The sequence below is a fragment of the Penicillium diatomitis genome, assembly GCF_028827545.1.
Source record: "Penicillium diatomitis strain IBT 30728 chromosome Unknown utg000003l_segment0_segment0, whole genome shotgun sequence".
NCBI lineage: Eukaryota > Fungi > Ascomycota > Eurotiomycetes > Eurotiales > Aspergillaceae > Penicillium > Penicillium diatomitis.
In genome coordinates this window covers 784,445-809,733 of record NW_026623175.1, presented here as the reverse complement: position 1 = coordinate 809,733, position 25,289 = coordinate 784,445, and the positions used below count along the sequence as shown (strand labels likewise).

The window sequence follows — 25,289 nt, the reverse complement described above, 5'->3', positions numbered from 1 at the left end:
GGGGTTTGATGGAGCTCATGTGGTAAGTTCCTTCCGGATGCACCTGCCGGGCTGTTGTAGTTCGGTCGAAGTGGATTCCCTGCTCTACTTTTGTCGGAGCCAGATGAACTTCTGGCGCATTCTCATCGCCTTAATTTCCTTTACGATTTAACTTCAACCTCGCGTGATTTTGCACAAGACGCCATGGTCGAAAACTTTCTCAAGCGTCTGACTAGGAGTCTGAGTACATTACGCGAGGAAGATAGCTCTTCTCCCGAAGACCAGCAGTGCCGAGACGTAAACACCAGCCTTGACATGGATCAAGCTAATTCAAGTACACAGGGTACTATCCAGGGCAACGGAAACGGTATTCACACATCAGCGACCTTCGATCCATTTGTGACCACTTCAACTCCTCTGTCTGCCACCGGAGGTGTTGGCTCCGTCTCAGCCAATCCCTATACCCATGATCCTACTGGTGCGTTGGCAGGAGGTGCCTTCTTTGCCAACGCGGGAGGTTTCCAGCAGCCAGTACGTACCAGCTTCTTTGCCTTCACCTCGTTAGTTGGGAGTTCAAGTAAACCTCTGACAACATCTAGGTGCAATATCACCTTTACGCGCCCATCGGCCCTCACACTCAGAACACACTGGCCTATCAGCGAAATGTCCATGACCTCTTCCTTCCCAACGACTTTCGTGAAGAGCTGCAGAAAAAGTCAGCAGCTGCTCTGCAAACCCTCCCCAGTATGATCTCTTCCCCGCTTTGAGTGCTTGCCTTCAAATTTTCTAAGAACCCGTCTATAGACACGACACTTCCTGCGCAGGTGGACTACTTCCACTCGCTCGTGCCACTGGATCTGAGCCACCAGAAAAACGCCGCAACCTTCGGATATCCGAGTTGGGTCTACAAAGCCCAGTCCAGCAAGGACGGCAACTTTTACGCGCTGCGAAGACTCGAAGGTAAGTCGATTTGGCCCGGGGAAGAGCCTCGGTCTTGCACTTGCAGGGGATCTTTAGGCTCATTATTTTTAGGATTCCGCTTGACCAATGAAAAAGCAATCCGATCTGTCCAGGCATGGAAGCGCATTTGCAGTGGCAGTATAGTCACTGTACACGATGCTTTCACCAGTCGCAGTTTCCAAGACAGCTCCTTGATCTTCGTCACCGATTATCATCCTTTGTCCAAGACCTTGGCAGAGCAACACTTGGGCGCCGGGAATCGCTTCCAAGGTCGGCAGAATAACACTCATATCCCCGAGCAAATACTGTGGGGTTACATGACCCAAATAGCAAACGCGCTCAAGACCCTTCACTCCAACGGCCTTGCAGCCCGCGTATTGGAAGCCAGCAAGGTCTTGTTGACAGGGAAGAATCGGATTAGATTGAACGGTTGCGCCATCTTGGACGTGGTCCAATTTGATACACAGCGAACTGTGGTTGATCTTCAAAGACAAGATCTTGTCAACTTTGGACAGCTGATGCTCACCTTGGGCGCCAATTCGCCTACTGTCATGCACAACCCGACCAAAGCGACGGAACATTTCACTCGCGCATACAGCCCCCAGCTGAAGAACTCCGTCTTCTGGTTGTTGAATGGACTGCAGAAGGATCAAGAGCGCACTATTGATCTGTTTATCACTGGCATCTCGTCTCAGTTGATGTCCACCTTTGACTCGGCCCTCCACTTGGATGATCAGCTCACGTCCGATCTGAGCCGCGAGCTGGAAAATGGTCGCTTGGTGCGTCTCATGACCAAACTGAACTTTATCAATGAGCGTCCAGAATACGAACACGACCGACAATGGGCGGAGACTGGTGAACGATATTTCTTGAAGATTTTCCGCGATTACGTGTTCCACCAGGTGGACGGCTCTGGAGATGCCGTCATTGACCTGGGCCATGTCCTGTCCTGCCTGAACAAGCTTGATGCCGGGTCGGACGAGAAGATTACCTTGATCAGCCGTGACGAGCAGAGCTGCTTCATCGTCAGCTACAAGGAAGTGAAGAAGGCCTTGGAGTCCTCCTTCCAGGCTCTGATGAAGCCAACGAGAAGAGTCCATTAGAGGGACTTTGCCGTGGTGGCGACGGACCCGGTGGGGGTTTCGTCCATGTTCGCTCAACGCGCTGTGAACGATGATTGTTTGGGTATTGTACAAGCCCACTCACTTGTGAAGTTGTGAGTCTAATCAGGAAATAGGCAGGGACACCTGCGCTTCCTGATTGGCACACGAGTGGAGAGCGCCTCTGCTGTATGTTGACTTGCTTTTCCCACCCTCTCCCTGGCTCTGATCAGTTGGCGAAGACCAGACAGCGCTCTCCAATGGAAATACAACCTCTATTGATAGGCAACGAATTGAACAAATTTAAAGAAAAAGATTTGTGGAATTTTATTTTTGAGAGCCGAGGTGGCGTGAGACTGTAGCCGACACTCGAAGAGACTTGATGTGGGTGATCTGCAATGGCAGACTTCGATGTTGTGAACTTTCGATCTCTCGAAAGCATACAGCACTATAGGGTGCGACCAATGACTCAAATTTACAAAAGTAAAGGCCACATGGATATCGATCTCATTGTCCTGAAAAATTCCCAGCATCGGTAGAATCAAATCAATCCAAATCGGGCACGGGCAACCCATTCACAATCTTCACCTTCCGCCCAAGCTTATCCAGCGCCATGATGGAGTTCCGTGCTCGCAGCTCCTTGGTCTCCTCGTCCGAGACCAAGACAAAGTCATATGTGAGGAGTGCTTGTCCCTCGGGCACATTGTATTTCTGGGCGTATTCGGGGCCGACTTTTCCAAGATCGACGGTTAATGAATCTTTGACGCCGAAGACTGCGTCGGATGTTTCGTAAGGGTCGTTGCGGAGGTAGAGGGCTCTAGTGGTGGGTTAGCATTGTGACAATCTGCTTTTGGCGTGACAACTTCGGCTAGGGCTCTTGGTGAGCATGGAGATTGTCCAGTGTGGACAATAATGGGGAGGGGAACTCACGTTATCAAATGATCGTAACCCTCCTTTTCAAACATAAAATGCATATGGCTCGGGCGATACGGATGACGATGCAACTTCTTCAACAACCTGCCTACGGGACCGTCATGTGGAATCGGATACGGCACCGGCGTGATGGCCTTGAACCAAAAGACGCCGTCGGGATCAGATCGCATCACACAGCGGCCGTCGGGACTCTCCCTTCCCGCATATTGCACGTCATAATGGCCTGTCGAGTCGGTCTCCCAGATATCAATCTTGGCGCCCTCGATCGGCCGACCCTCCGTATCCCGCAACGTGCACACGACCAAGAGCGGTTCCCCCTTGGGATCATGCGAGATGGCCTCTCCATTGCGCAATTCCTCTGCGTCGTGCGTGTGGAACGGACCCAGGACGGTCCCTTCCGTGGACCCGGGGGGCTTGGGATGGTCGATGGAGTCGACGAGGATGGAGAGGCCCAGGATATCGGAGAGGAGGATGAATTCCTGTCGGACGGAGGTGCAGATTTGGCCGACTTCGGTGAGGAATTGGAGGCCGGTCATCCATTCTGCGCTGCTGAGACGGGTTTCGCGCGCAAAGTCGTGGAGGTGAGTGACGAGGCGCTCGAGGACGTATTTCATGCGTTCGTCTTCGCAGAGCGAGTTGATGGTGAGGACGTTTTCCGTGATGTTGTCGACGGTGAGGTCTTTCATGGGAGGAATCTTGACTTGTGACGGGTCCATGATGATTGGGCCCGAGGGTAGCAATTGGAGGGCCGAAAAAAAAAAACGGGCGAGAAAATAAGGAGGAGAGGATACCAGATGAAGAGAGTGGTGAGACGGACTCTTGAAATGCCGATTGAGTCGTCTGTTACTCCGCAGAGTTATCGGTGCGGGGTGAGGGGAACAATGTCTGAGAGAGAAGATAGTCAAGTTACACGAGCGCTCAGCTGGTGAGCACACAGTGACAGGGTCTCATGGATTGACAGAAACATCTGAGCAGTGGCAGAGATCTCATGAAACCGGCAGATCGCTTAGCTGGCGGGTTAAACTATCGGCTTTTGCGACAATCCAATGCCGACTCGACTGCAGCTGGAGACGATTTACCCGGCGGCAAAGTGAGGGGAAAAAACATGGAAAGTAAACGGCCAAGACCACAACAGAGAAAGTAATGTGGAGTCAGGACTCCGGAGTGAGCTCTGCCTCGGTCTTCAATGCGGCGATGTAGGAAGTTGAAACGCTCAACGATCAACTTCCCGATCTTTCGCTAGCAAGGTTCAACCGGACAATCAAGCATCATGATCCATGCTCATACATGGGTCAGCATGATCTACCAGTACTGAGGTCTGCCTCACTATCGAGTCGAACGGGAAGATACCTGTAGAGAGATGTAAAGCTGATCAAAGCCTTTGCCCTAAGGGGTTTGCTGGATGGCAGGAGTGTGGTCTACCAGAGCGGCCAGAGGTGATACAAGATGAGAGCTAGCTTCATGTAAATATAAAAAAGAAAAAAGAAAAAAAAAATATAATCATCGAGCCTTGATTGAGGGACCAGATTTTCCTGTTAACGGTAGCAGGACTGCCTCGCAGTGATACTCGCTACATTCCACTCATGACCAGGAGAAGGACTGTACTAGTAAAACGGCAGGTACTACCTCAGCTAGGTTTAGCAACAAAGAATACAATGGTCAGGCATGTGAATAAGCGAATGCCTCATACATGATGGATCAAGGCTTTATCCCAAGTTTTACAAAGGGCGATACGGACCCTTCCGGCTGGTTGCTACAGGGAAGATGGGAACCTCTTCTCTCCATTTCCTACTGACCTTACAAGTCGACAATGTGCCCCAAAACTTCTCCAGTGTTTCTTGTCTTCCTACACAAATCGTCAGACTTGAGGAAGGATTGATACACCCCTCACCACTCCCGCTGAGTGAGAGATGGGCCACATAAACTTGCGCTGCTCCCCGAGTCAGTGGCGTCTCCAGTGGAGATGGTGCGACAGGTGTGAAGTCAAGACTGAAAGCGTTCAGAAGACGACCTTCTCATCAGAGTCATTCTTTTTCTGGCCGTGGGCGGCTGGGATCATACTCCAAGGACCTGTAATACCAGGCACGCTTCTGCTCATTTTTTGCGCCCCAAAACAGTCCTCCGTCCTCACTGACCGATATCATTGCCATAGCATCTCCTATTAACTGTCCAGCGAGATGAGTCTAGTATAATAGCCGTTCTGTTCGGCTACATACGCCATTCTCTCTCCACGATAAACCGTGGATAAAAGATTCTTTCACCGCGTTGATGTCTTCTTACCCTTGTATACGAAATTCGACAACGAACCATCTCATGGCGACAGCAGTCGTTAGGGGCGAAGGCGTGTGGAACGTTTTTCGACAGAAGACTGTCCAGGCTTCGAGACTTCCTCGAGTAATTAGAACCACCCGAGCGACTTCCTCGAGTGATTCCCGCTAATGGACGGGCGACGAACGGTCAAGATCGGCATATGTGGGAAAGTGCTTTTCTAGAAGATTTCCCACCATCGGAAGACTGGAGGCCTAGTCTGGTCCATCGACTTCTTCAAAAACTTTTGTCACTTCTGGCGATTGTGTCGTCTTGTCGGAGCATGTGATGGCGGGCTATCAAGTCTATGTTGCTTTCGGAGGGCGCGTGACTGCTTTCAAAAACAAAGGTTCGGATTCTTTTCGAATGCGTTGGATGGCCGAAGAGATCGATCCAAGTGTGTGTCTGTCCGTGGGCAGAAGGTGTCCGGGTTCCTCATTTTTGCTTCAGAAGCTTGATCTGTGTCGCGGACATGATGTGAAAGAGCAGATTCTGAGTGCTGCGTCAATGTTGTCTGGTGATCTGACGATTTGGGTCTTCGTGTAGGTCAAGAGCTGTGAGATGTGGATGTATCTTGGATGACCTATCAATCTCGAAGGATTGTTGTAACTAGGTATCGAATGGGTGCTTAAAAGAGAGGAGTGCTTCCGTTATCGTGGAAACTGTCAATGTCGTAGAGAAATCCAGTCGAGCGAAAGTGCAGACGAGAGAAGATCGCCGGGAGGAAGGTCACATGAGACCAGTGTGAAGAATCGTTTTGCGCTGTAACGACAGGCGGACGCCATGAAAGAAGAAAGGTGGGTTGGTCGCTGAAGACGATCGAAAAAGTAAATCAAGTCTTCCAAACATTGATAAATTTATAACTAGCAAATCCGTTCGAGTCAAATGCCTAAATTTACAGAGATATGCCAGAAGGCGAACCCGGCAGATATCAAAAAAATTGCCAGTACCTCACCAAGATTCAATAGACGCCATGCCACGCTCTCCTCGGAAAAGAAACCCCCCCACAAGTTCCCAGATTCGCCTTCGCTCACAGCAATACATAAACAAAGACTGGAAGCAGAAAGAAGACCAGGCTGCACAACGAAACGGAGAAACAAAAAGGGACTCTGGAGCAGCGACGTCGGATGCACGCGTCTGGCTCCTCACACCACCATCGATGCTTCGTACAGATAAGAAGCAGAGCGGAAGGGGCTACGCTTGTACCGCGCGACGTTCATGCTCTCGGTCTCGGTCTCGATCCCGGTCCCGATCATGTTCACGTTCCCGTTCGCGTTCACGCTCACGCTCTCGCTCTCGCTCATTCTCTCGTTCGCCGTTGCCGGCTCGGTGGAGGTGCGACTGGCCCTCACCCGCGCGCTCCGCGTCCCGCTCTTTCTCTTGAACAGCAGCAGCCACTCGCGCATGGTGATCCACCGTGTCCAGAATGGCTTGCATCAGCCGTTGATTCGCATCTGGATCGTCATCATCGGCGTGTCGCTCCGTATGACGAGATGCATGGGGCGATGGTTGGTGATGGTGCGGGTGATGATGATGATGATGTTGTTGTTGTTGTTGTTGTTGTTGTTGTTGTTGTTGTTGTTGTTGTTGTTGTTGTTGTTGTTGTTGTTGTTGTTGTTGTTGTTGCTGCGGTTGTTGTGGATGATGGCGAGGATAATGTTCCTCGTGAGCTCCGTCGGTCTCGCTCAGCGCACGCCGCGGAGACTTGTCAGGTGCAGTAGGACCCAGAAAGACGCCAGGTCCTGGTCCAATCCCGACCTGAGGTGCCCCAGGTGCAGATTCCCGACGACCAAGCTGAGAGTATTGTGGGTCGCTAGGCGTCTCTGAAGGCCGTGTAGAGCGGTCCGCGGGCCCGTAACGCTCTCGCTCAGCTGACAACGGCGCGCCCGAGGCCGGCGCGAGCCCTGGAAGATTCAACGGTGGTAGACGGCCATCTTCCATGCGATCATGCGATTCCCGAATCTCGCGTGGCTCACGCGATCCAGAAGGACCCCATGGCGCGCGGATTTCATCCTCTTTGACGTCCCGCCAGGAGCACTTGGCATGTTTCTTGGTACAACCTGCGCAGGCCGTCAGATTCTTCAAACAATCCATGTGCAGACGGCGACATCGATCACACGGGGGACTGATACGCTCCCCGCGCTGAAGTTCCTCCATCCGCGCGACCATCTCCAATTTGTAGGGGCCGCCATCATCCTTGTCGTGCGTGGTGGCCTTGGGGGGAGGTAGCAGGGAGGACGGGGTGCCAGGAATAGCGACCGGAGTCGAGCTCGTGGTGGTCACGTTGTTGCTGCCATTGTGGACGCTGCCATTGTGGACGCTGCCGTTGTGGACGCTGCCGTTGTGGACGCTGCCGTTGTGGACGCTGCCGTTCCTGCTGGGACTGCTATTCTGGGGCTTGCCGTTCCAGATACTGTACTCGGCCGGGTCGGAGACCTGAGCCTGAGGCCGAGGACGAGGCTGAACGGGATTCGTGTTGCCGGTGACTTCATCGTATCCGCGTGCCTGGCGGTCCGCGGTGGTGAAAAACTTCTTCATCAAATCGGCTCGAGTGGTGGGTGACGCACCCTTGATCGAAGTGCCGTTGATTATCGTGACATTATCTGTGCCCGCTTGTGGAAACATGAATTGCGGAGGAACGTGGGCCTCGCCAGACTCTCCATCTGGTCGGGTCGAATTCACTGCCACAAACCCTAATGGAGGCATGTGGCTCTGCCCATTACGCGGTCCATGACTATTGATCTCTTGCCAAACATCGGTTGTAGCGGCCGCGGCGGTGCGATTTTGCTCCTTGAGAGAGGCGTCATTTTCACGACGACTGACAATGGCGGTGCGGCGATTTTTCAATCGATAGCTGAGTTGCCGAGCTCGCGCGGAGACTAATAGGATACGGTCACCGTCAGCCTCCAGGAAATCCTGTCATGTGTCGGAAAGATTACAGATCAGACAGCCCTCAAATGTCACTTACCTTGGTCGGCCATTTGAATGATCTGCTGCAGGTTCTTTTCGAGGATCTCGAGCGCACCGAGTTCCTTCTCCTCATCCTCGATAATAGGCTGTGGAGGGATCATCTTTTGGGGCATACCCGAGGCAATGAGGACAAAATCTTCCTCACTGATCTCCACCCGGCATTGCTTGGTGTAGAACTGACAGACGCGCACGCCATTGCGCGACTTTTCTAAGTTGAATTGCTCCGGCTTGCTTTTGACAAACTCAACCACATCGAGCCAAGTGACCGTGGGACCGTCTTTACCGTGCGACTTGAGAACGCGCGGCGGTCCATCAAACAGGCGCTCGAATCGCTTGATCAGAATCGGACCGAGTGGGCATGCGCCGAGGTTTCCCGCGATACTCTCGTGGCGATGCAGAACCCCGTCGTACTCGCCAATCAAATGAATGATTGCAGGCATGGTGTCTTCTGGTGACACCAAGGGGAGGTTGTCAGGGTACTGCCGCGCAAGGTAGTTGATTTGCAGATGGTTCGAGTGCGTCTTCGCCATCTTGGTTTGATGAATCTGCAATTGCTCGCCTCCAGGCGATCGCGACCGTTTGTTGGACGGCTCCGCCGTCACAGGGCGGGGCTCCATGTTGAGGAAGAAAGTTGGTTGCGTTCACCTCGTCGGGAAAGAGAGCAACTATGAACTCTTCACGGGGCCCAGTTGGTCGCGGAACGGAGTGAGGTCACTTGATGCACTTGATGGATGATCACAGAGGCCAACGTCAGCTTCGGGCGATGCCAGACCGGAGACAGGCGAGCTGTGAGGGTTATCACGTCGAGTGCGGAGCACTCAATGGACGGGTCGAGCCGCTGGGGATAAGGCCGATCAAGCGGACACAGCTCACGTCCATGAAGGGTCGCAGAGGATTGAAGAGTTGAAGAGCGAGTGGGCGATATGTCAGCAAGACAGATCTGACGAGCTTCTTCAAGATGGAGAAGAGGGAGGCCAAGTGTGAAGGAAATGAAAAGTGAGGTGCAAGGCAGCCGGCGCCAGGTGGATAATGGCCCCCGGGGGAGGCGAGGACTGGACGAGAGACACGACACTCCGAAAGAGCGAGGGCCGGCGGACTCTGCGTGCCGGTGGAAACGGACGGAATTTTTTACATACGACCTTACCAGTACAATACCTGCCAATGTGGCAGCCTGGCCCTGCACTTCTGTAAGGCTGTAAGCTACGGAGGGGTGCCTCGATTCCTTGAAGGAAAAGCTTGAACCTGACGCGACGATAGTGAGACTTGAGGCAATATTATTAAGCTGGAAATTTGAAACACCTTGTCCTTTTTGAGTGATCGCATGCTCCCATACTCTCTCCAGACACAGATGCTGGCCTAGATGTATCCCGTACAATAGAAGTGAATCGCGCTGCAGAGAGGGCAAGCTCGTAATACTGTGCTTGACAAGTTGACCGATGGCATTACAATACCTTACGTTGAGCTTTTGTTACAGCACAGTACCAGGCGGAACAGCCCCGTGACCAGCGGAGTCCCGCCGGAGCTTTCCGCCAGTTGTGCGATGCCCTATCAGGTCTCCTCCGCCCCAGGTGTGGTGTTTCGCAGTGAAATCATCGCATCGGAGCCCAAAGCGAGGACTCGGTCCAGTTCCACACTATTGCATGGACCATGGCTGACCGATCATTGAGACCAGCATGTCATCACGAAAACGAAGGATACCGGTTGACTGTCAAGTTGTCAACATACATGTACCTAAACCTGATGGGACTGTGGGCCCGTTCGCCGATCCATAAAATAAGCCTTGTGCTCGCAGCCTTAGTGGGAAGGGATGGCGGAAGCACGGTGGTGATGTGGTCTAGTGGTTGGTTTTCGTGGATGCCTGGAGGTGGTCGGCGAGATTCGCCCGAGTCGCAACAGGGACCGCGTGGCCGGGCTGTCGGGTGTCACTGCTACTTCCAGCGCACTAACCCAGATTGGGATTAGTGCTCAAGGGTCTTTTCAGCACCCTTATCGGGGTTTCTATCACTCATCCCATCAAGCTGATAACGACACGATAGGGACAGAGATGGCCCAGACGGGTGGTCCTTGGAAAGTCGGTAGGAGTTGAATCAAGTCAAGTCGGAGTTCTTGATAGCGCCAGTCCTGTGTGAGGTCACCAGTACCAGTACTACTTCATCGCAGTCATGTGGGACCCAGTAATCGTCGCCAGTGCGAGAAACCTAGTAGTTCTCCTTGATGAGCTGCATCCTGTCATCATGTTGCCAAATGTTTTTCAAGACGCCTTGACAGCCCGTTCTCTGGTGTCTTGCAGAGATTCTAGTGAAGACCAGCCAAAGCAGTGACAAAACAGGCCAACTCTCGGCCTGAGAGAACCAAACTAGTAGGTACCATGGTTTAATAATTGACTACTCATGGCCTGCTCCTTTTGCTTACAAGGATGAGAAACAAGCGTGAGCTGCATACGTCGAACATCATCTCCGCTGCGTCATATCTTCAGATCACAGCCCCCCAATCAAGAAGCTGCTCACGCTTTAGATATGGACTTAAAGGGGCCCACCTCAAGATTCAAGGGCTTCGTAATGGGGTTGTTGTTTCAACTTGTTTATGTGCTTCAGGCATTCTTCAGTCTTCACTCCTCGCAGCTACTCTAAAATAGGCTTAGCGTCTCTGCAGAAGTAAGTAAAGGTCACTTTGTCTCTTCCGCTCTAGCCGTGAAGACGGCACCCAAGGGGGGTGGGAAATGGTTCTTACGGTAATACAGGTGTCTGTGTATGTATGGTAATCACAAGATCCGCCCGCCCGTCAAGCCCCAGTATCCATTGGTGTCAGCGGAACACCAGATTGGTAGATACGTAGAGTCATTGGATTTCGTTCCCAGGGGCTTTTGTGATCAGGGCTGTAGTCGGTCATTCGGATGTCGATGCTGGTAGTATTAGTATTATTGAAAATGATGGTGAAGTCACCTGAAAGTCTTCATGTCGACCCATTCGTGGATGCAGCATGCAACTATGCACATACCAGACAAGATCGAGTGACAGGTTCCCGATTCTCGACCCCTTTGCACTTCCCACTCCCCTCCACCTCCACTTCCGCCGTCATTCTGCCAATCAGCCACCCTTGACGCCGACTGGACTGTCCGCTGAGAATTAATTCCCTCATACTGCGGCAGTCCACTGAGTCCAGTCACTGTAATGAGTGCAGTCCGTGTCGTGGACGTGCAGTAACTTACTTGACTACATGTATTATGTAGAGAGCCCCGGCTGCCAGCTCCAGACTGACCTAACTGACCTGTCGGGCTCGGTGGTACTCAAGAGTCAAGACTATAGTGGGCACCTGAGCCCCTTTAGCTTCTGGTTCTCTAAAGCCTGTTCGCTGATATCCTGACGTGATTCTGGCCAAGAAACATGTCGTGAAGTGAGTCACGCAGGCAGAGTCCTCGGACTTGATTACCTCGTTGGGCGGTCCACTGCCACTCCGGTCGTAAGCCTTTCCCCAGGTTCGCGTTAGCCTGGTAGTCGCGCCAGCTTGCATGCTGTCAGAACCCAGAAGTATACGATGGCGTATAGCGTCACTATACCTTGTCATTTTCCGGTGTATACGGTTAGAAGCTGGAGGCTGGGTCCAGAGTGCGAAGCACATTCGACTAATTGGCCATCTTGGAGCCGCTGTGCATCATTGTGAAATCGGACTACTGTAATATTCTCTTCTGCTCATTTGTGTGAAATAAATGTAGATCAGTACCGACGTGAACCCCGTCGTCTGCACTAGTTGTTGGAGCCATCGGAATATACTTGAGCACACATCCAACCGGGCTTTCAGCTGAATGTTGAAGAATTGAACGATTCATGTCTGACCATGGACGCTCCACTGCCTGACGCGCACCTGATCGAGTCCCGTCCAGTCCGATCTGCCCGATGACATAATCTTTCCACTGCCGCCCGGACCACCCTCCAGTTCAGCTTGGGTGCCTCAGGTATCTCGTGGGCACCAACAGCACCGTCCCTTTCACTCCCTGCCCATACTGTACGAGGACTCACTCAGTATCATGCCCGAAACTCTCCTGTACCTAGACCATTCTGACGGTTCGAAGATCATTCACTGTAGATCATGTCAACTCGCCAAGTCATCGGGACTCTACGAGGCTCCGGATGATTCCCGGAACCAATCAAGCCAGTCCACCGTTCTTCACCGCACTCCGCCGAAAACGGGTACCACTCGTGAGCTCTCTCCGCCTCTGGTGAACACCACCAACTGAACACCTGGAACGGTAGTTAACCGGTCTATCGTCTCTGCCATTATCATTCTGCGTACCGGACCTGGTTGCCATCCTCCAACCCTTTCTATTGTCCTGCTCAATTCCTCTCCCACCCTCTCACGCTCTCTTCTTTCACCGCCCTTCAACCACTTGCCCCCTCCCCAATTCCTATTTGCCCCTCTTTTTCTTCCCACCGGAAAATGTCTGAGCGAGGCTCGTTCCGCGGCGGTCGTGGTGGAGGTGGTGGCCGTGGCGGTCGCCAGCAGCAGAAAACGGGTACCTCTGCCCAACAACAACAAGAGAAGCCGAAGAAGGAGAACATCCTCGATTTGGGAAAATACATGGATAAGGAGGTTCAGGTGAAGTTTAATGGAGGCCGTGAAGGTAAGATCACTACTATCTTTCTGGCTCACTTTCCTTTTGCCTGGCTTCTCTTTTCCAATTTGATTATTTTTCTTCTTTCTTTCTTTCCTCATTCACAAAAGAAAGAAACAAAAGTTATACTTCAACACATCACCCCCTCTATCAACATGTATAAAACATGTGTCTTCAAAGACTCCACTACTGACTCTCTCCTCACGCACCCAAAAGTGACTGGAACCCTCAAGGGATATGATCAATTGATGAACCTCGTCCTCGATGACGTCAAGGAGACTATGCGTGGTATGTTGAACCGAAGATCCTTCCCCCCAGTTCCTCGCAACTCTCTACTTCCATCATACTAAATCACTGCATTTCCTGCCTTTTCCAGATGATGCCGGCAACCAGACCACTCGCTCTCTGGGTCTGATCGTGGCACGTGGAACTTTGATCGTTCTCATCTCACCAGCAGATGGCAGTGAGGAGATTGCCAACCCTTTTGTTCAGCCGGAGGAGTAATGTCCATGTATGAGTAGCCTGACGGTCCAGTGCAAAGCTCGGGCTGATTTTTGAAGGAAAATCCATTCAAACCCCCTTGTGGAAAGAGCTTGAACTACTATCGAGTCCTGGTGACGTGGACTACTACCAAATTCATGCCTCGAGAAAAGGTTGTGCTGAGATAGTCTCCCAATTGAGGGGATCCCCCACTAGAAAACCCGGTGATGCAATGCCTTCTTTGAGCTACGATGGGGCTGGACGCATTGTTATCAGACTCCTCTGCCTTCTTTACCTATTCTACTTATTATGGTCAACGTCGGATGGAGTTTGTAAATGGGGAAATCGACCGAAATGGCTCGAGAAAGAATACATTTCAAGCAAAACAAGACTCATGTACACGTTCAACTCCAGGTATCATCAAGTGCACGCCAATCTCCATTCACAAGCCCCCGGCAGTATGAATACCAAGTACAGAAGCTGCAGGCCTTCGCGTAAATGGGCAAAAATCAGGTGATGTAGCAGTGTCACATTTGCTCAGGTCGGGCCGACTACATCATCGAAGTCATTGTCCTCGGTTTCGGGAGGCACAAGCACACCGTCCGCGGAAGGAGCAGTGGCCGCGACAGCACTGCCATCTTTCAATCGTCGGACTCCATCCCCATCCTCCAACCAGGGTCCTGCCTTTTCCATCTGATTAGTGTATTCCACACCGACCCGAAGGTTGAGACTGGCACTCAAGGCCCGTTGGATGCGCGCCTCCCGAGACTGCGAGACCATCTTGCGGAAGACTTGGACCAAGAACCCGCCAAGGATATCCACACTCCAGTCCTCCGGCACCAGTTCCAATACTTCACGAACGTCAAACCAGGCTCCAAAGCGTGCGAGCAGATCGCTTGTGCGCTCAATACGGTCTGTGAGGTCCTGAATCTGAAGGAACTCGTCAAGAAGGTGGCGGAAGAGGGTGGATTGCGTGTCGGTAGCAGCCAACACGGGGGGGCTCCCCGGACGATGTTGCGCTGCGTGGCCCGCCAAAAAGACAATAGCGAATGGCGGAGTCGTAGTCGCCGAGTCCGTGGGTGAGGAGCCGAAGCGCGGCACGGTGATGTCCCTGCAGGCCGTCGAGAATGATACTTTCGGAAACGAGCTCATCCTGGAATGGTTCGATGCGCTTCAGCACCGTGGGGATGGAGTAGGTTACCCCTAAGGGCAATGCTGTAGAGGAAAATTGAGTGCCCGACGTGCCACTCAGAAGCTGAAGTAGACGCAATCGGGATTGCCACCAGGCTTCAACGGGCGTATTTTCCTTGATAAAGTTAAGATACGTCGGTTTGGGAGGACGAAGCGCTCGGTATGTTGAGTAGGATTCAGCAAGGGAAGCGCGGGCATCCGACGACGACTCGAGAACAGAAAGAACCTCGTCGAGATAATAGGCAATGAGGTCGTCGGCATATTGAGTGTACTTGATAATGGCTCAAATCAGCAAATGTGTCAATCCCACGAATAGTAGCGCTGAGGAAAACTCACATTTTTGGCGAAGACCAGGTGCTCGAGATACACCTGCACTGCGCGAGGAGCCCGCTCCTTCAGCAACACCACGACATCTGCCGGTTCAAAAGTCACGCGACTGGAGTTGTCTGCAAACACCTGTATACCCAGTGATGGATTCTGCCCGGCGAGCCAACAGCCATATTCTTCCACCAGCTGAACATCTTTGATTTTCACGAGATACTTGCGCATCTGCGCCTCCACTCCAGCACCTGTAACCTCGCCGCCTGCATCCGCTTCTCCATCGATGATCCTCCTCCAAGTCTTCAGCACATTTCGAGACATCTTGCGGCTTTGATACAGCCGACTCAGAATGTATAGTCGCTTATACTGTTCCAGAAGAGACACTGCTCGCTCGAAATTGCCTTTCCAATTGTCCACTAGCTTGTTGAGTTCGCTGCGCGTGGATGCCGCCCGCTGCTGCGAATTGAGGTTTTCATCCTGCTCAAGGACTAGATGAAGGAGAGCACTGTCGGTGCTATCGAAGACATATTCTTCGTCGGCGATGCTACCGTATCCCCTCTTTTGTTGCCATGACAGCAAGAAGCGCTTCAACATATTGAGCATCGGGCTGTGTATTCCCAGATCATGGCTCTGCTGCTCGGTCTGGTCCAAATACTGCTCAATAGTTGCCGATAGGCCCGACTGGACCCAGATGCCTTGCGGCCCTTGAATCACATCGCCTCTGAGGAAAGGAATGAACAGCAGAGCAATTCGGGGATCGAGATTGCCAGTCAGGAGAGCTCTTTCAGTATTTCTGATTGTTGGATCGGCACGGTGCTCAGAACGCATTGATAGCAGATCCCCATAGAGTAGCAGACTGGCTTTCTGCTTCACATAGCCGAGACCCAGGAATTCGGCTTCTGTCTTTGGCTCGACGTCTTGCACTAGGACCATCAACTCCATGACCGCGTCTCTCTGCAACGTAATGCGACCTGTCCCGTCAGACTGCTGAGCTTTGCGTAATGTTTCTTCCAATTGGACAACCATTGGGTTCTTGCAAAGTCGCCAAACTTGCGAGCCGGACCAGAGAACGAGGCTGCTCTGTAGCTTGCCCAATCCACGAGCAAACTTCGATTCCTCCTCGTTTTTTCGGGTCTCCCACTCGAGTTCGCCTGATGCAGCAGCTGACTTCTTAGTCCCGGCAGAGTCCGTCGACTCCTGTGACTCGAAAAGCTCTTTTTCTGTCTTCTGTTGTTCAATCGAGTCTTGCGTTCGGGGATCCACTGTCGCAATATAAGGTGGAAGGAGGGGTGTTTTCAGGCGGACCATTTGCAGAAGGGCTCCGACCTCGCCATTTTCAAGACTGCTAGGAGTAAGAGTATGTTTCAAGCCCACTTGCGCGTGCTGTATACTGCCGTGTGCACCAGGTATGTCCATCCACTTCTTATTGCGCTCGATATCAGCAGGATCAGCATCCCACCTCTGGATCTCGAGCGTGTATTTCTTCTGTTCATTTCCTTCCGATTCAATTATTGCCAAAATGAACTCTTCTTTTGAGTCTTCATTAAGCTGCAGCGCCTGATCGTCATCACCGGAATCTACCACGACAGACTTTGGAAATCGATGAAAGTTGATGGTACCGCGAACAACCTCACCATCCAGATCCACGAACATACCTACTCCTGGTTCTGTCTCCTCTGTTCCCGTGACCAAAAGAAATTCGGTGGGAGTGGGCGAGACCACGTGCGGCTGCAGTGGTTTCCTTGCCGGTCCCAAAGGTGGGAGCGCAGGAAGTGGCTTGAAATCGCCCGAATCTGCAGTCTGGGCAGGCTGTTGTTCCACGCCCTCCGACTTTTGCGGCTCGCGGCCACCTTCGCCTTCATTTCGCTCCTCAGAGCTTGAGCGGCGAATACTCCCTGTGGAGGTAAAAGGATCCGGTGTGCCCGATGGTGACCTGTTATGCCCGGTCGATCGAGCCTGTGGCTGAAGCATGCTTGCAAATGCATTCAGACTGCTGCTTCGCCCATGCGCGGGAGTGTCCATGGGAGGAGAGCTGGGATATGACGAAGATGGCGAACGTCGCAGCGGCGATAATGGTGCTGTATTCGAGGCATCTTCGACAATTCCAGTTTCAAATACCTCGCTCGACGACGATATGGGAAACAAGGGGATTTTTTGCTGATGCTCGACCTCTAACAGGGAGTACGATTGAGTGTCAGCTGCACAGGCGATGGTGCCCCGGCGCGCCGCGACCAAGCAGCCTGGGAACTTGATTTGCTTGACTCGTCGGGCTCCCTCTCCTATTCTGATGAGCATGATGCTATTCTGAATGGCTATCATGAGGACTGGGTCTTCACCATCGCTTGCATCTTGATTGAGATCCAAGCCACCGATCCAGCGGCAATGATTGACCTTGGTAGTTCCGAACGCCGGGCTGAGCTCCGGGAGCATGTAGAAAGTGACCATGCCATTGCAGAGAATACAAGCTTTGTTCACGGAGGGTAGTATAACGATCTGTCGAACTCCGGGGGCCACGTCATCTGTTGGTTCATTCTGGAATGGTATAGGCAGTCGGGATGCGAGTATAAAGGTTGACTCGGTTGGTTCATCGTCGGAAGCCGGTGGGAGGCAGACAAAATGTAAAACTTCAGCTGCAGACGTGCCTACATACAAATTTCCGTCTTCGCAAATTCGATATCAGCCTTGCGATCAACGTACGTCAATGGGGCCCCGGGAGTGACCGCCGATAGCTTACCCCAGAACTCGACCGTGGTGATATGAACGTCCGAGCTTTCGTCTGTTGCCAGTGGAACATCATCAAACAATGAACGCAAAATATAAGGCTCTGAGCCAAGAGAGCCAATTTTCCGTCTCTTTCGAGGGCCAACCCCATCGTCTGAAGCCATCATGACTAGCTACCAAGTTATCTAATCTCCCCGCCAACATCGAGAGCAATGGGGCAAAGGCGGTCAAGGTTGGAGATGGGGCCAACGCTTCAGGGGCCGATTGGATCAGGAACAACTGGATCCGCAGAGTTAAGTGGTTGACAGCGGCCAAAGAAGCATTGACACAGTACTCTTCACGTCTGCGTGTGAAGTAAAGTATTCAGTCTCACGTACCTACACCACTTGAAGCTTGTTGATCGTCCACAAATTTTCTTACAGGAACACATACAGAACTCCTGTAGACTTTTTATTGCGCCTGCTCAGACGCTTGATATCCCTCCAAGCGGAGATCATCATACTTACGGAATAACAATCAACCGCCCCGGGGTGCGCCGCGTGTCCAATTCAAGCTCTCTGCGCCGTTGCATTGTCGACGAAATATTAGGTAGCTGTCGAAAGTTGGGTGATCTGAGCCGGTCATCCTGGATTTATTGCGGGTCATGGACTCTTTTGCGCTTACAGAGGGTCTCGCCGTCGAGCAGCGACAAGATGGCACAGCCGGACTCTCCGACAAGCTATCTGAAGAAACCAATAAGTTCCAGCGCGCGATTGCAGCTTGGCGAGGTACCATTAGATTTGCTTTCAATAGCCGACGTGCGATGACAAATTACTGATCAATCTGCTTGTAGGAATTGATCTTGCCAGTACCATAGCCAAACTCGATACAACAGCGTCCGATATTGTTTCGCAACAACGAGAAGCTCTTGTGCAAAGGAAAGAACTCGCTCAAAAGACCAAGGACTTCAAGAAACTGGAGGATGAAGCAAAACTTTCAGAATACAAAGGTCTCTTGAAAGCGTATCAATCCTTCATTGATCTGTTGACAAACCAAGGAAAGGCCTCATCTTCTGCGTTCCTTCAACTTTATTCATCCCTGTCGGAGGCCCCCGATCCTTATCCACTACTTGAAGCCTCCGTCGACTCTCTCGTGCTCTCGGAAGACACGGTCCCAAAACTCACATCTGAGAAGACCCAATTGCAACAATCGGTCGATCGCCTCACGAAGCAACAAGAGGAGACCGAGAAGCGACTACAGGAGGAACGCGCATCAAAGAAGAGACTTGAAGAGAACCAGGACACCAAAGCGAAGGAAATCGAGGAGTCATGGAATGCTGTACTCAAGGAGAAAACAAACAATTGGGAGGCCAAAGAAAAGAGTCTTGAGAACAAACTTGAAAATCAGGACAGACTGATCAAGGAACTCAAGGCTAGTTACGAGGTCTCCCAGCGTCTGGGTGGAGACCAAGACGAAGGCGCAGAGGAACTCCGTACTGGAGCTACAGCTGCGGAATTGGAACTTGTCTCTGCGGACCTCGAGAAGACCAGCCTTAGACTGGCTGATATGGAGGCGCGGAATGAGCAGCTTCGACTGGAGTTGGCCCAGGCTATCTCGCACTCCACCCACGGCCAAAGCGTCTCCGTTGAGGATGATCCAAACTATCAGCGTCTTCAGTCCGAGAATTCCGCCTTGCTGCGCAAGCTTGATGCTGCGCGATATGACAAAGACTCGACCCGACACACGTGGGAGGCGAAGCTCCTTCAAGTTGAAAGAACTGCCTCGAAGGCTGCCATGGAGAGGGATGAACTACGTTCTCGTCTCGAGAAGGTCTCCGACTACGATGATATTCGCCGGGAGCTTGAAATGATCAAGTCAATTGAATTCGCCACAGGCGATGACGAGGATCAGAATGACAAACAACCGTCTAATCCGGACAAGGAGACCAGCAATAATGGTACACCGGCCTCGCAATCAAAAGACAAGAGTTCGCTGGAACAACTATTGATGGCACGTAATAAGAAGCTCACCGACGAGCTCGCCGTACTTCGTGTATCGACTCGCGACCTCCAGGACCAACTGGATTCTCTGCGAGTTGAGCTCTCGACCACCAAGAAGGAGCTGCAAAAGTCACAAGGACTGGCCGCGACCTTGGAGAATGATCTTCTACGTGTTCAAGAGGAAGCTGCCAACACGTTCCCATCGTCAGCAATGTCCGTGGCAGGCACTTATGCATCCAGGTTTCCGCAATCATCCCGACGAGGCGGAGCGGTGTCCCCTACTTCTTCCATCATTTCTGGATTTGACCAATCCACCGCTTCCACCCATACCATGGACGCTATCCGGGCAGGAGAGCCCGTAGGTGGTGGCTCTGGCCTACTGCCTATGATTCAGGCACAGCGAGACCGGTTCAAGAAGAAGAACGCCGAATTAGAGGAAGAGCTGTCCAAGCTGTACAGCACTGTCAAATCACTTCGGCAAGAAGTTGCAACCCTGCAAAGAGACAACCTAAGCTTGTACGAGAAGACTCGTTATGTCTCAACATACAACCGAGGCCAAGGCGCGATGACTTCAGCTTCTTCATTTGGAAATGGTCCAAGCTCGTCCTCGATGCACGTCGCGCACGATGCGCCCGATCGATATCAGTCGGCATACGAGGCGCGCATCTCACCATTTGCTGCTTTCCGAGGCCGGGAATCCGCCCGTGCCTACAAGCGTATGACACTCCCTGAGCGGATCGTCTTCTCGCTCACGCGCATCATTTTGGCGAATCGAACAAGTCGCAATCTCTTCGCAGGATACTGCCTGGCCTTGCATATTCTGCTCTTTACAGTGTTGTACATGATGAGCACGACCGAGATTGAGAAACACAGTGCTATGAGCGCTCTTGGCGGCGCTGCTGCCGCGGCTTATGGCAGCAGCAGTGGATCAGGGCTCGCTGGTGGTGGTGGCAGCAGCGGCCAGTTGCATGGGGATGATTGGCAGCCAGAAGGATTTAACCACGCGAGCTGAGACATTTCGGAACCTCACCATGGTCGGTCATCTGGCTTCTAGATAGCAAAGCCTTTACCCTGCAATCTATGTCATGCGTGATCAGCGGAAGCTACTCCGATTTTACATTTTTATTTTCCTATATCGTGCTTCTTCAAGGTGCCGAGTCACCGATATCCTGGCGTTTTCTGAGCGAGGGGCCCTTTCTCTGGTCTTGTGCTTGACAAGAAGGAGGTCAACTTATGTCTGCATAATATGATACCGCAATGATACAGAGTCAATGACTTATCAATTATCTTTTCCTTTATCTTTTTCTACCGGAGACTGGCTGCCTCATGGCCAAGCATCGAAGCCACTTGACCTATCCCTAATTTTGAAGCGAGCTGACTCTGCAAACATTCAAAGATCGATCGGATCTTGATGTCACTACTTCCGGATTTCTCATCCACCTAGAGATGGAAGACCGACGGAAGGGTGCTGCCGGATCTGTCTTCGGCATGCTCCTTGTTTCTCGAGAAAGCTAAGAGGCAGCAACCCAAGCCGTTATGAATGGAGACCGTGGCAGTGTATGTTCGTTGGAAATGACCTACTACTCGGAGCATGAGGAGGTGTTATCATCAAATGCTACTTCAGGGCACGTCCTTCACCTCGATAGAACCTTGGACCTTAGTCCTGCATGAGGCAGGAGGAGAAAACACGCTCAGCACTTCTCCTGTGAGTCTCTTCAATAGCCAGAGATGTTCTGGTGTCCAAATATAGAGAACAAGCCTGTCTCATACCCGCGCACCAGACCTGGCCGATGGTAGACACTAGACAGAATTAGATGGCGCACGCCCCTACTCAATGAAGTTACAGGCGTCCCGGCCGCACGCGCCTTATCTCCGGGACTTTTACCGACTGCGGAGTATGGACAACTCCAGAACTTCACATGTGGTCAACCACTCGCCGGATGACCCTTTCGATGGAGGTAACGGTCAAGCAGTGTGTGCACCGAAGGAATCCTTCAGGAAGCCAGACAGTAGTAAGCGTAAGCTCCCTCTCGCTCTTTTAGAGTTTCCGCTTGGGCCTTTTGCGGGTTCGTGAGTCTTGAAGTTGAATGGCAATCCCGAGATCTCGTACTAATCCTTACTCACAACCTTCACACTGAACCTGTTCCCAGATGACTGTCGCTTCACAAGTCCTGAACCTGAGTAACATTGCCTCTCACTTTCGAACAAATATGAGTTTGCCGAGTCGGCTCGGTAATGCGAAGTCCTGAGGAATCCTCTTGGATCTGCAGGCTAACTCTTTCGAGCTATCACACTGCATAACCGACCGCCCATCACATCCGCGGGGAGACTTCTCCACATAGAGGCGACTTATTTATAGTCCGACCAGAAGTCCTGCACACTGCACAAGTGAACAGTCACACTCCCAGTGTACTGCTGATTTTGGAGGAGGACGTGCCTCTGCCAGGCTTCTTGAATCCTGCCGCATGGGCCTCCGGCGAACAGCAAAGATTCCATGATTATACGGCCCATGATGACTCGCGCTGTTTTGTTTAGCGCGCCCGGAAATTAAGAGTACCTCAGAAACGAACTGAGTCCACAGCGAGTGAGGTTGCACCATAGTTGGTGAAGAAGTCTCTAGGCGCCTCTCCAAGCCAATGGGTGCCCATGATCGGGTCAAGATCCCTGTCAGCGCCTGCACAGTGCATGGTATCTATGCTTTTCTAAAATAGATTCCCGTTTCGGATCTGACGGATGTTACTATCTTTGCAACATGATCAATATGGAGGTCCTAATTCAGACCTGACTCGGCTTTATATGCATCTTCTGTCGCCAGAACATGTCACCTTCAAATTCAAGATTGTTCTTCTCCCTTTTTCCTGCGCAGCGGTCTGCTCATTCCTTGCGACCACTCGTCACTTCTCTTCCTGTTGCATCATCAGCCTGGCGCTGAAATAGTCTTACGTTCAGGACTTTCATAGGCATCTGATCCACTGCAGAGGTCACTTGCCCACTGTTCGTTGCCTCAGTCTACATATCTTCGGCACCCGAACAGGCTTCGACATGCGTGCTGTGCACATTCTCCTCTCTCTGGCGACAGTGTCGCTGGCCGCCCCAACGAACTATTTTGATGGCGTCTACGAATTCTCGGAAGAGCTCGCAGACTTTTACGGCAAAGTGAGCATGTACATCAACGGCGCAAAGCAGAGCACATCTCCATCGGCCACTTGTGATTCAACAAAGATTGCCCTACCCTCATACGCGTCTGAGTGGCATCCAGACCAAGATGGAGTCTCGCCAATGTACGTGGCTCTGGGAAGAGGAACACAGGTAAGACCCCGGTGCCTTTTAATTGCAATTCTCCTCTCTGTAACTTCTTCGTACTAAGTCAATATCTAGAATTACTCCTGTGCCGACTCCACATCCCAATCCAAACCAGTTCTGGTTGGTGCAGTTGCCAATCTCTACAATGTGACTTGTCTAGCCGCAGACTTCCCTGATCTGGTGCACCTTCTTCCCGATATTGCCTACAAGATCACCCTCCCCAGCGATAACCGAGCAGCTTTTCCACCGGCAAACCTAGGGCTGATGGGACATCATTATTTCGTTGGTTCAGTGCCTACCTTCAATCTCGACACCACTCCAACCAAGCAATTTGGAATAGCTCGAACAAAGAAAGTAGATTCAATCAAGGCCCCTGCGAATGCTGTCAAGGGAGAGCATGGTGCCGTCGCCTGGCTTTACTTGTCAACTATCGAGAATACTGTTGGTGACTACAAGAGAGTTTATCGAGTCGATACAGCTTCGGGTAATGCGCCCAGCACCTGCGAGGGCCTTCCAGCAGCTTTCGAGATACAATACTCTGCCAACTACTACTTCTTTGGGAAGTAATCCACCCTGTCATCCTACTGTTGGTCCATGGGTCAGGGAAGCGGTAGGGAATCATTGCGTGGTGAAGAACGGAGCATGTTCAAGAAGCAGTACATAAACCTTGCAGATACCCGTGCGAACTAGCAATTGTATGAACAGAATTTACGATATTGTCCATAACGTAGTATGTAGGCATTCACAATGCAGACCTCTAGCAAGACGATATGTAACAACAGTAGCAGCAATGCATGATGCATCACCTCTCCAGGGTTCATCAAAATCACGTGAGCTCGCTTTTTGATGATCGCAAACAGTTGTATCACGTGGCTTGGGCGGTCGCCTCCAAGCTAACGCAAAAGAGGCTAGCGCCATTCTGATTTTCTGAAAGATCCAGCAGGCGCAAAAAAATCTCGACCGATCAACGAGCAGCACCGGCTTCGACCCGCACGCAACAGCACCTTCACGGTCCTTCTTTTCTCACCAACTGTTTGACTCAGGAATTTCAACTTCTGTGTCTCTTGCATCACATTCTGATCGACTCCCTATACACGAGGTCGATCTTTTCAATTCCTTCACACCTAGTCTGAGCATTTGCTAGCTCGACTTCAATTTCTTTCCGACCTCTCGCCTTTCGCAAAGTCCACAACAACACTCACAATGGCCTTTGCTCCTCGTGGCCGTGGTGGTCCTCCCCGTGGCGGTCGTGGCGGCGCTCCTCGTGGCGGCGCTGGTGGTCGAGGTTAGTGTTTCTCAGCTCATCCTCAAGTGATAGACAGATCGCACACAGGTGACTGTGGAGACGGAGCGCCTTATCTTACGTTCGGCTCACTCACAATACCCGCGGCCTGAGTTGTCTATCAATCGAATTTCTTTTATTCATCTTGCTGACGGGGACTTTTTTTGTTTAAAAGGTGGCTTCGGTGGTGGCCGCGGCGGTGGCCGTGGTGGTAGCTTCGGTGGCCGTGGTGGTGGTGGCCGTGGAGGCCGTGGTGGTCCCCCCGGTCGTGGTGGACGTGGTGGCCGTGGCGGCCCCCGCGGTGGTCGCGGTGGTGCTGCTGGTGCTCGTGGTGGTGCTAAGGTCATCATTGTGAGTTTCGATTCCCAATTGCAAAAAAAAAAGATCGCTGTCAAAAACTAGAGTTACGATAGCTGACCGCCGAATTTTGATCGGTTTCACAGGAGAACCACCGTCACGCCGGTGTCTTCGTTGCCCGCGGTGGTAAGGAAGATCTGCTCGTCACCAAGAACCTCACTCCTGGTGAGGCTGTCTATGGTGAGAAGCGTGTCTCTGTCGAGTCTCCCGCCGGTGATGACGGCGTCGTCACTAAGACTGAGTACCGTGTCTGGAACCCCTTCCGTTCCAAGTTGGCTGCCGGTATCCTGGGTGGTCTGGACAACATCTACATGAAGCCCGGTTCCAAGGTCCTCTACATCGGTGGTGCCAGCGGTACCTCCGTCTCTCACGTTGCTGACATTGTCGGCCCCACCGGTAACGTCTACGCTGTTGAGTTCTCCCACCGTTCTGGTCGTGACCTGATCGGTATGGCCACTCACCGCACCAACGTTATTCCCATCGTTGAGGACGCCCGCCACCCCCTCCGTTACCGCATGCTCGTCCCCATGGTTGATGTCATCTTCGCCGACGTTGCCCAGCCTGACCAGGCCCGTATCGTCGGTCTCAATGCCCACATGTTCCTCAAGGAGGGTGGTGGTGTTCTCATCTCTATCAAGGCCAGCTGTATCGACTCCACAGCCGCCGCCGAGGTCGTGTTCACTCGTGAGGTTCAAAAGATGCGTGAGGAAAAGATCAAGCCTAAGGAGCAGCTTACTCTGGAGCCCTTCGAGCGTGATCACTGCATCGTTGGTGGTATCTACACTCGTTCTTCATAA

General features: G+C 52.1%; 8 protein-coding genes across 8 annotated transcripts; 5 read left to right on the top strand and 3 right to left on the bottom strand.

Moving 5' to 3' along the window:
* Positions 1-183: 183 nt before the first annotated feature.
* On the top strand, positions 184-2,042 carry N7539_002522 (PAN-complex poly(A)-binding subunit PAN3; the record flags this gene model as incomplete). Its single annotated transcript, XM_056932125.1, has 3 exons — positions 184-510; positions 579-723; positions 784-2,042. The coding sequence occupies 3 exons, from the start codon at positions 184-186 to the stop codon at positions 2,040-2,042; spliced, it is 1,731 nt and encodes a 576-aa protein (XP_056792084.1).
* A 543-nt stretch (positions 2,043-2,585) lies between these two features.
* On the bottom strand, positions 2,586-3,688 carry N7539_002521 (intradiol ring-cleavage dioxygenase; the record flags this gene model as incomplete). The annotated part of the gene is made up of 2 exons (XM_056932124.1): positions 2,586-2,856; positions 2,970-3,688. 2 exons carry the CDS (start codon positions 3,686-3,688, stop codon positions 2,586-2,588), a joined length of 990 nt encoding a protein of 329 aa, XP_056792083.1.
* A 2,785-nt stretch (positions 3,689-6,473) lies between these two features.
* N7539_002520 (Zn(II)2Cys6 transcription factor domain-containing protein) lies at positions 6,474-8,866 on the bottom strand (the record flags this gene model as incomplete). The annotated part of the gene is made up of 2 exons (XM_056932123.1): positions 6,474-8,158; positions 8,248-8,866. 2 exons carry the CDS (start codon positions 8,864-8,866, stop codon positions 6,474-6,476), a joined length of 2,304 nt encoding a protein of 767 aa, XP_056792082.1.
* A 3,817-nt stretch (positions 8,867-12,683) lies between these two features.
* Positions 12,684-13,362, top strand: N7539_002519 (U6 snRNA-associated Sm-like protein LSm7; the record flags this gene model as incomplete). The annotated part of the gene is made up of 3 exons (XM_056932122.1): positions 12,684-12,867; positions 13,075-13,146; positions 13,235-13,362. The coding sequence occupies 3 exons, from the start codon at positions 12,684-12,686 to the stop codon at positions 13,360-13,362; spliced, it is 384 nt and encodes a 127-aa protein (XP_056792081.1).
* Positions 13,363-13,875: 513 nt separating this feature from the next.
* Positions 13,876-17,735, bottom strand: N7539_002518 (uncharacterized protein; the record flags this gene model as incomplete). The annotated part of the gene is made up of 4 exons (XM_056932121.1): positions 13,876-14,268; positions 14,330-14,800; positions 14,866-17,510; positions 17,585-17,735. The coding sequence occupies 4 exons, from the start codon at positions 17,733-17,735 to the stop codon at positions 13,876-13,878; spliced, it is 3,660 nt and encodes a 1,219-aa protein (XP_056792080.1).
* Positions 17,736-18,214: 479 nt separating this feature from the next.
* On the top strand, positions 18,215-20,562 carry N7539_002517 (CCAAT displacement transcription factor COY1; the record flags this gene model as incomplete). The annotated part of the gene is made up of 2 exons (XM_056932120.1): positions 18,215-18,338; positions 18,404-20,562. 2 exons carry the CDS (start codon positions 18,215-18,217, stop codon positions 20,560-20,562), a joined length of 2,283 nt encoding a protein of 760 aa, XP_056792079.1.
* A 2,030-nt stretch (positions 20,563-22,592) lies between these two features.
* Positions 22,593-23,420, top strand: N7539_002516 (uncharacterized protein; the record flags this gene model as incomplete). The annotated part of the gene is made up of 2 exons (XM_056932119.1): positions 22,593-22,859; positions 22,929-23,420. The coding sequence occupies 2 exons, from the start codon at positions 22,593-22,595 to the stop codon at positions 23,418-23,420; spliced, it is 759 nt and encodes a 252-aa protein (XP_056792078.1).
* Positions 23,421-24,056: 636 nt separating this feature from the next.
* N7539_002515 (rRNA 2'-O-methyltransferase fibrillarin family protein) lies at positions 24,057-25,289 on the top strand (the record flags this gene model as incomplete). The annotated part of the gene is made up of 3 exons (XM_056932118.1): positions 24,057-24,138; positions 24,311-24,486; positions 24,579-25,289. The coding sequence occupies 3 exons, from the start codon at positions 24,057-24,059 to the stop codon at positions 25,287-25,289; spliced, it is 969 nt and encodes a 322-aa protein (XP_056792077.1).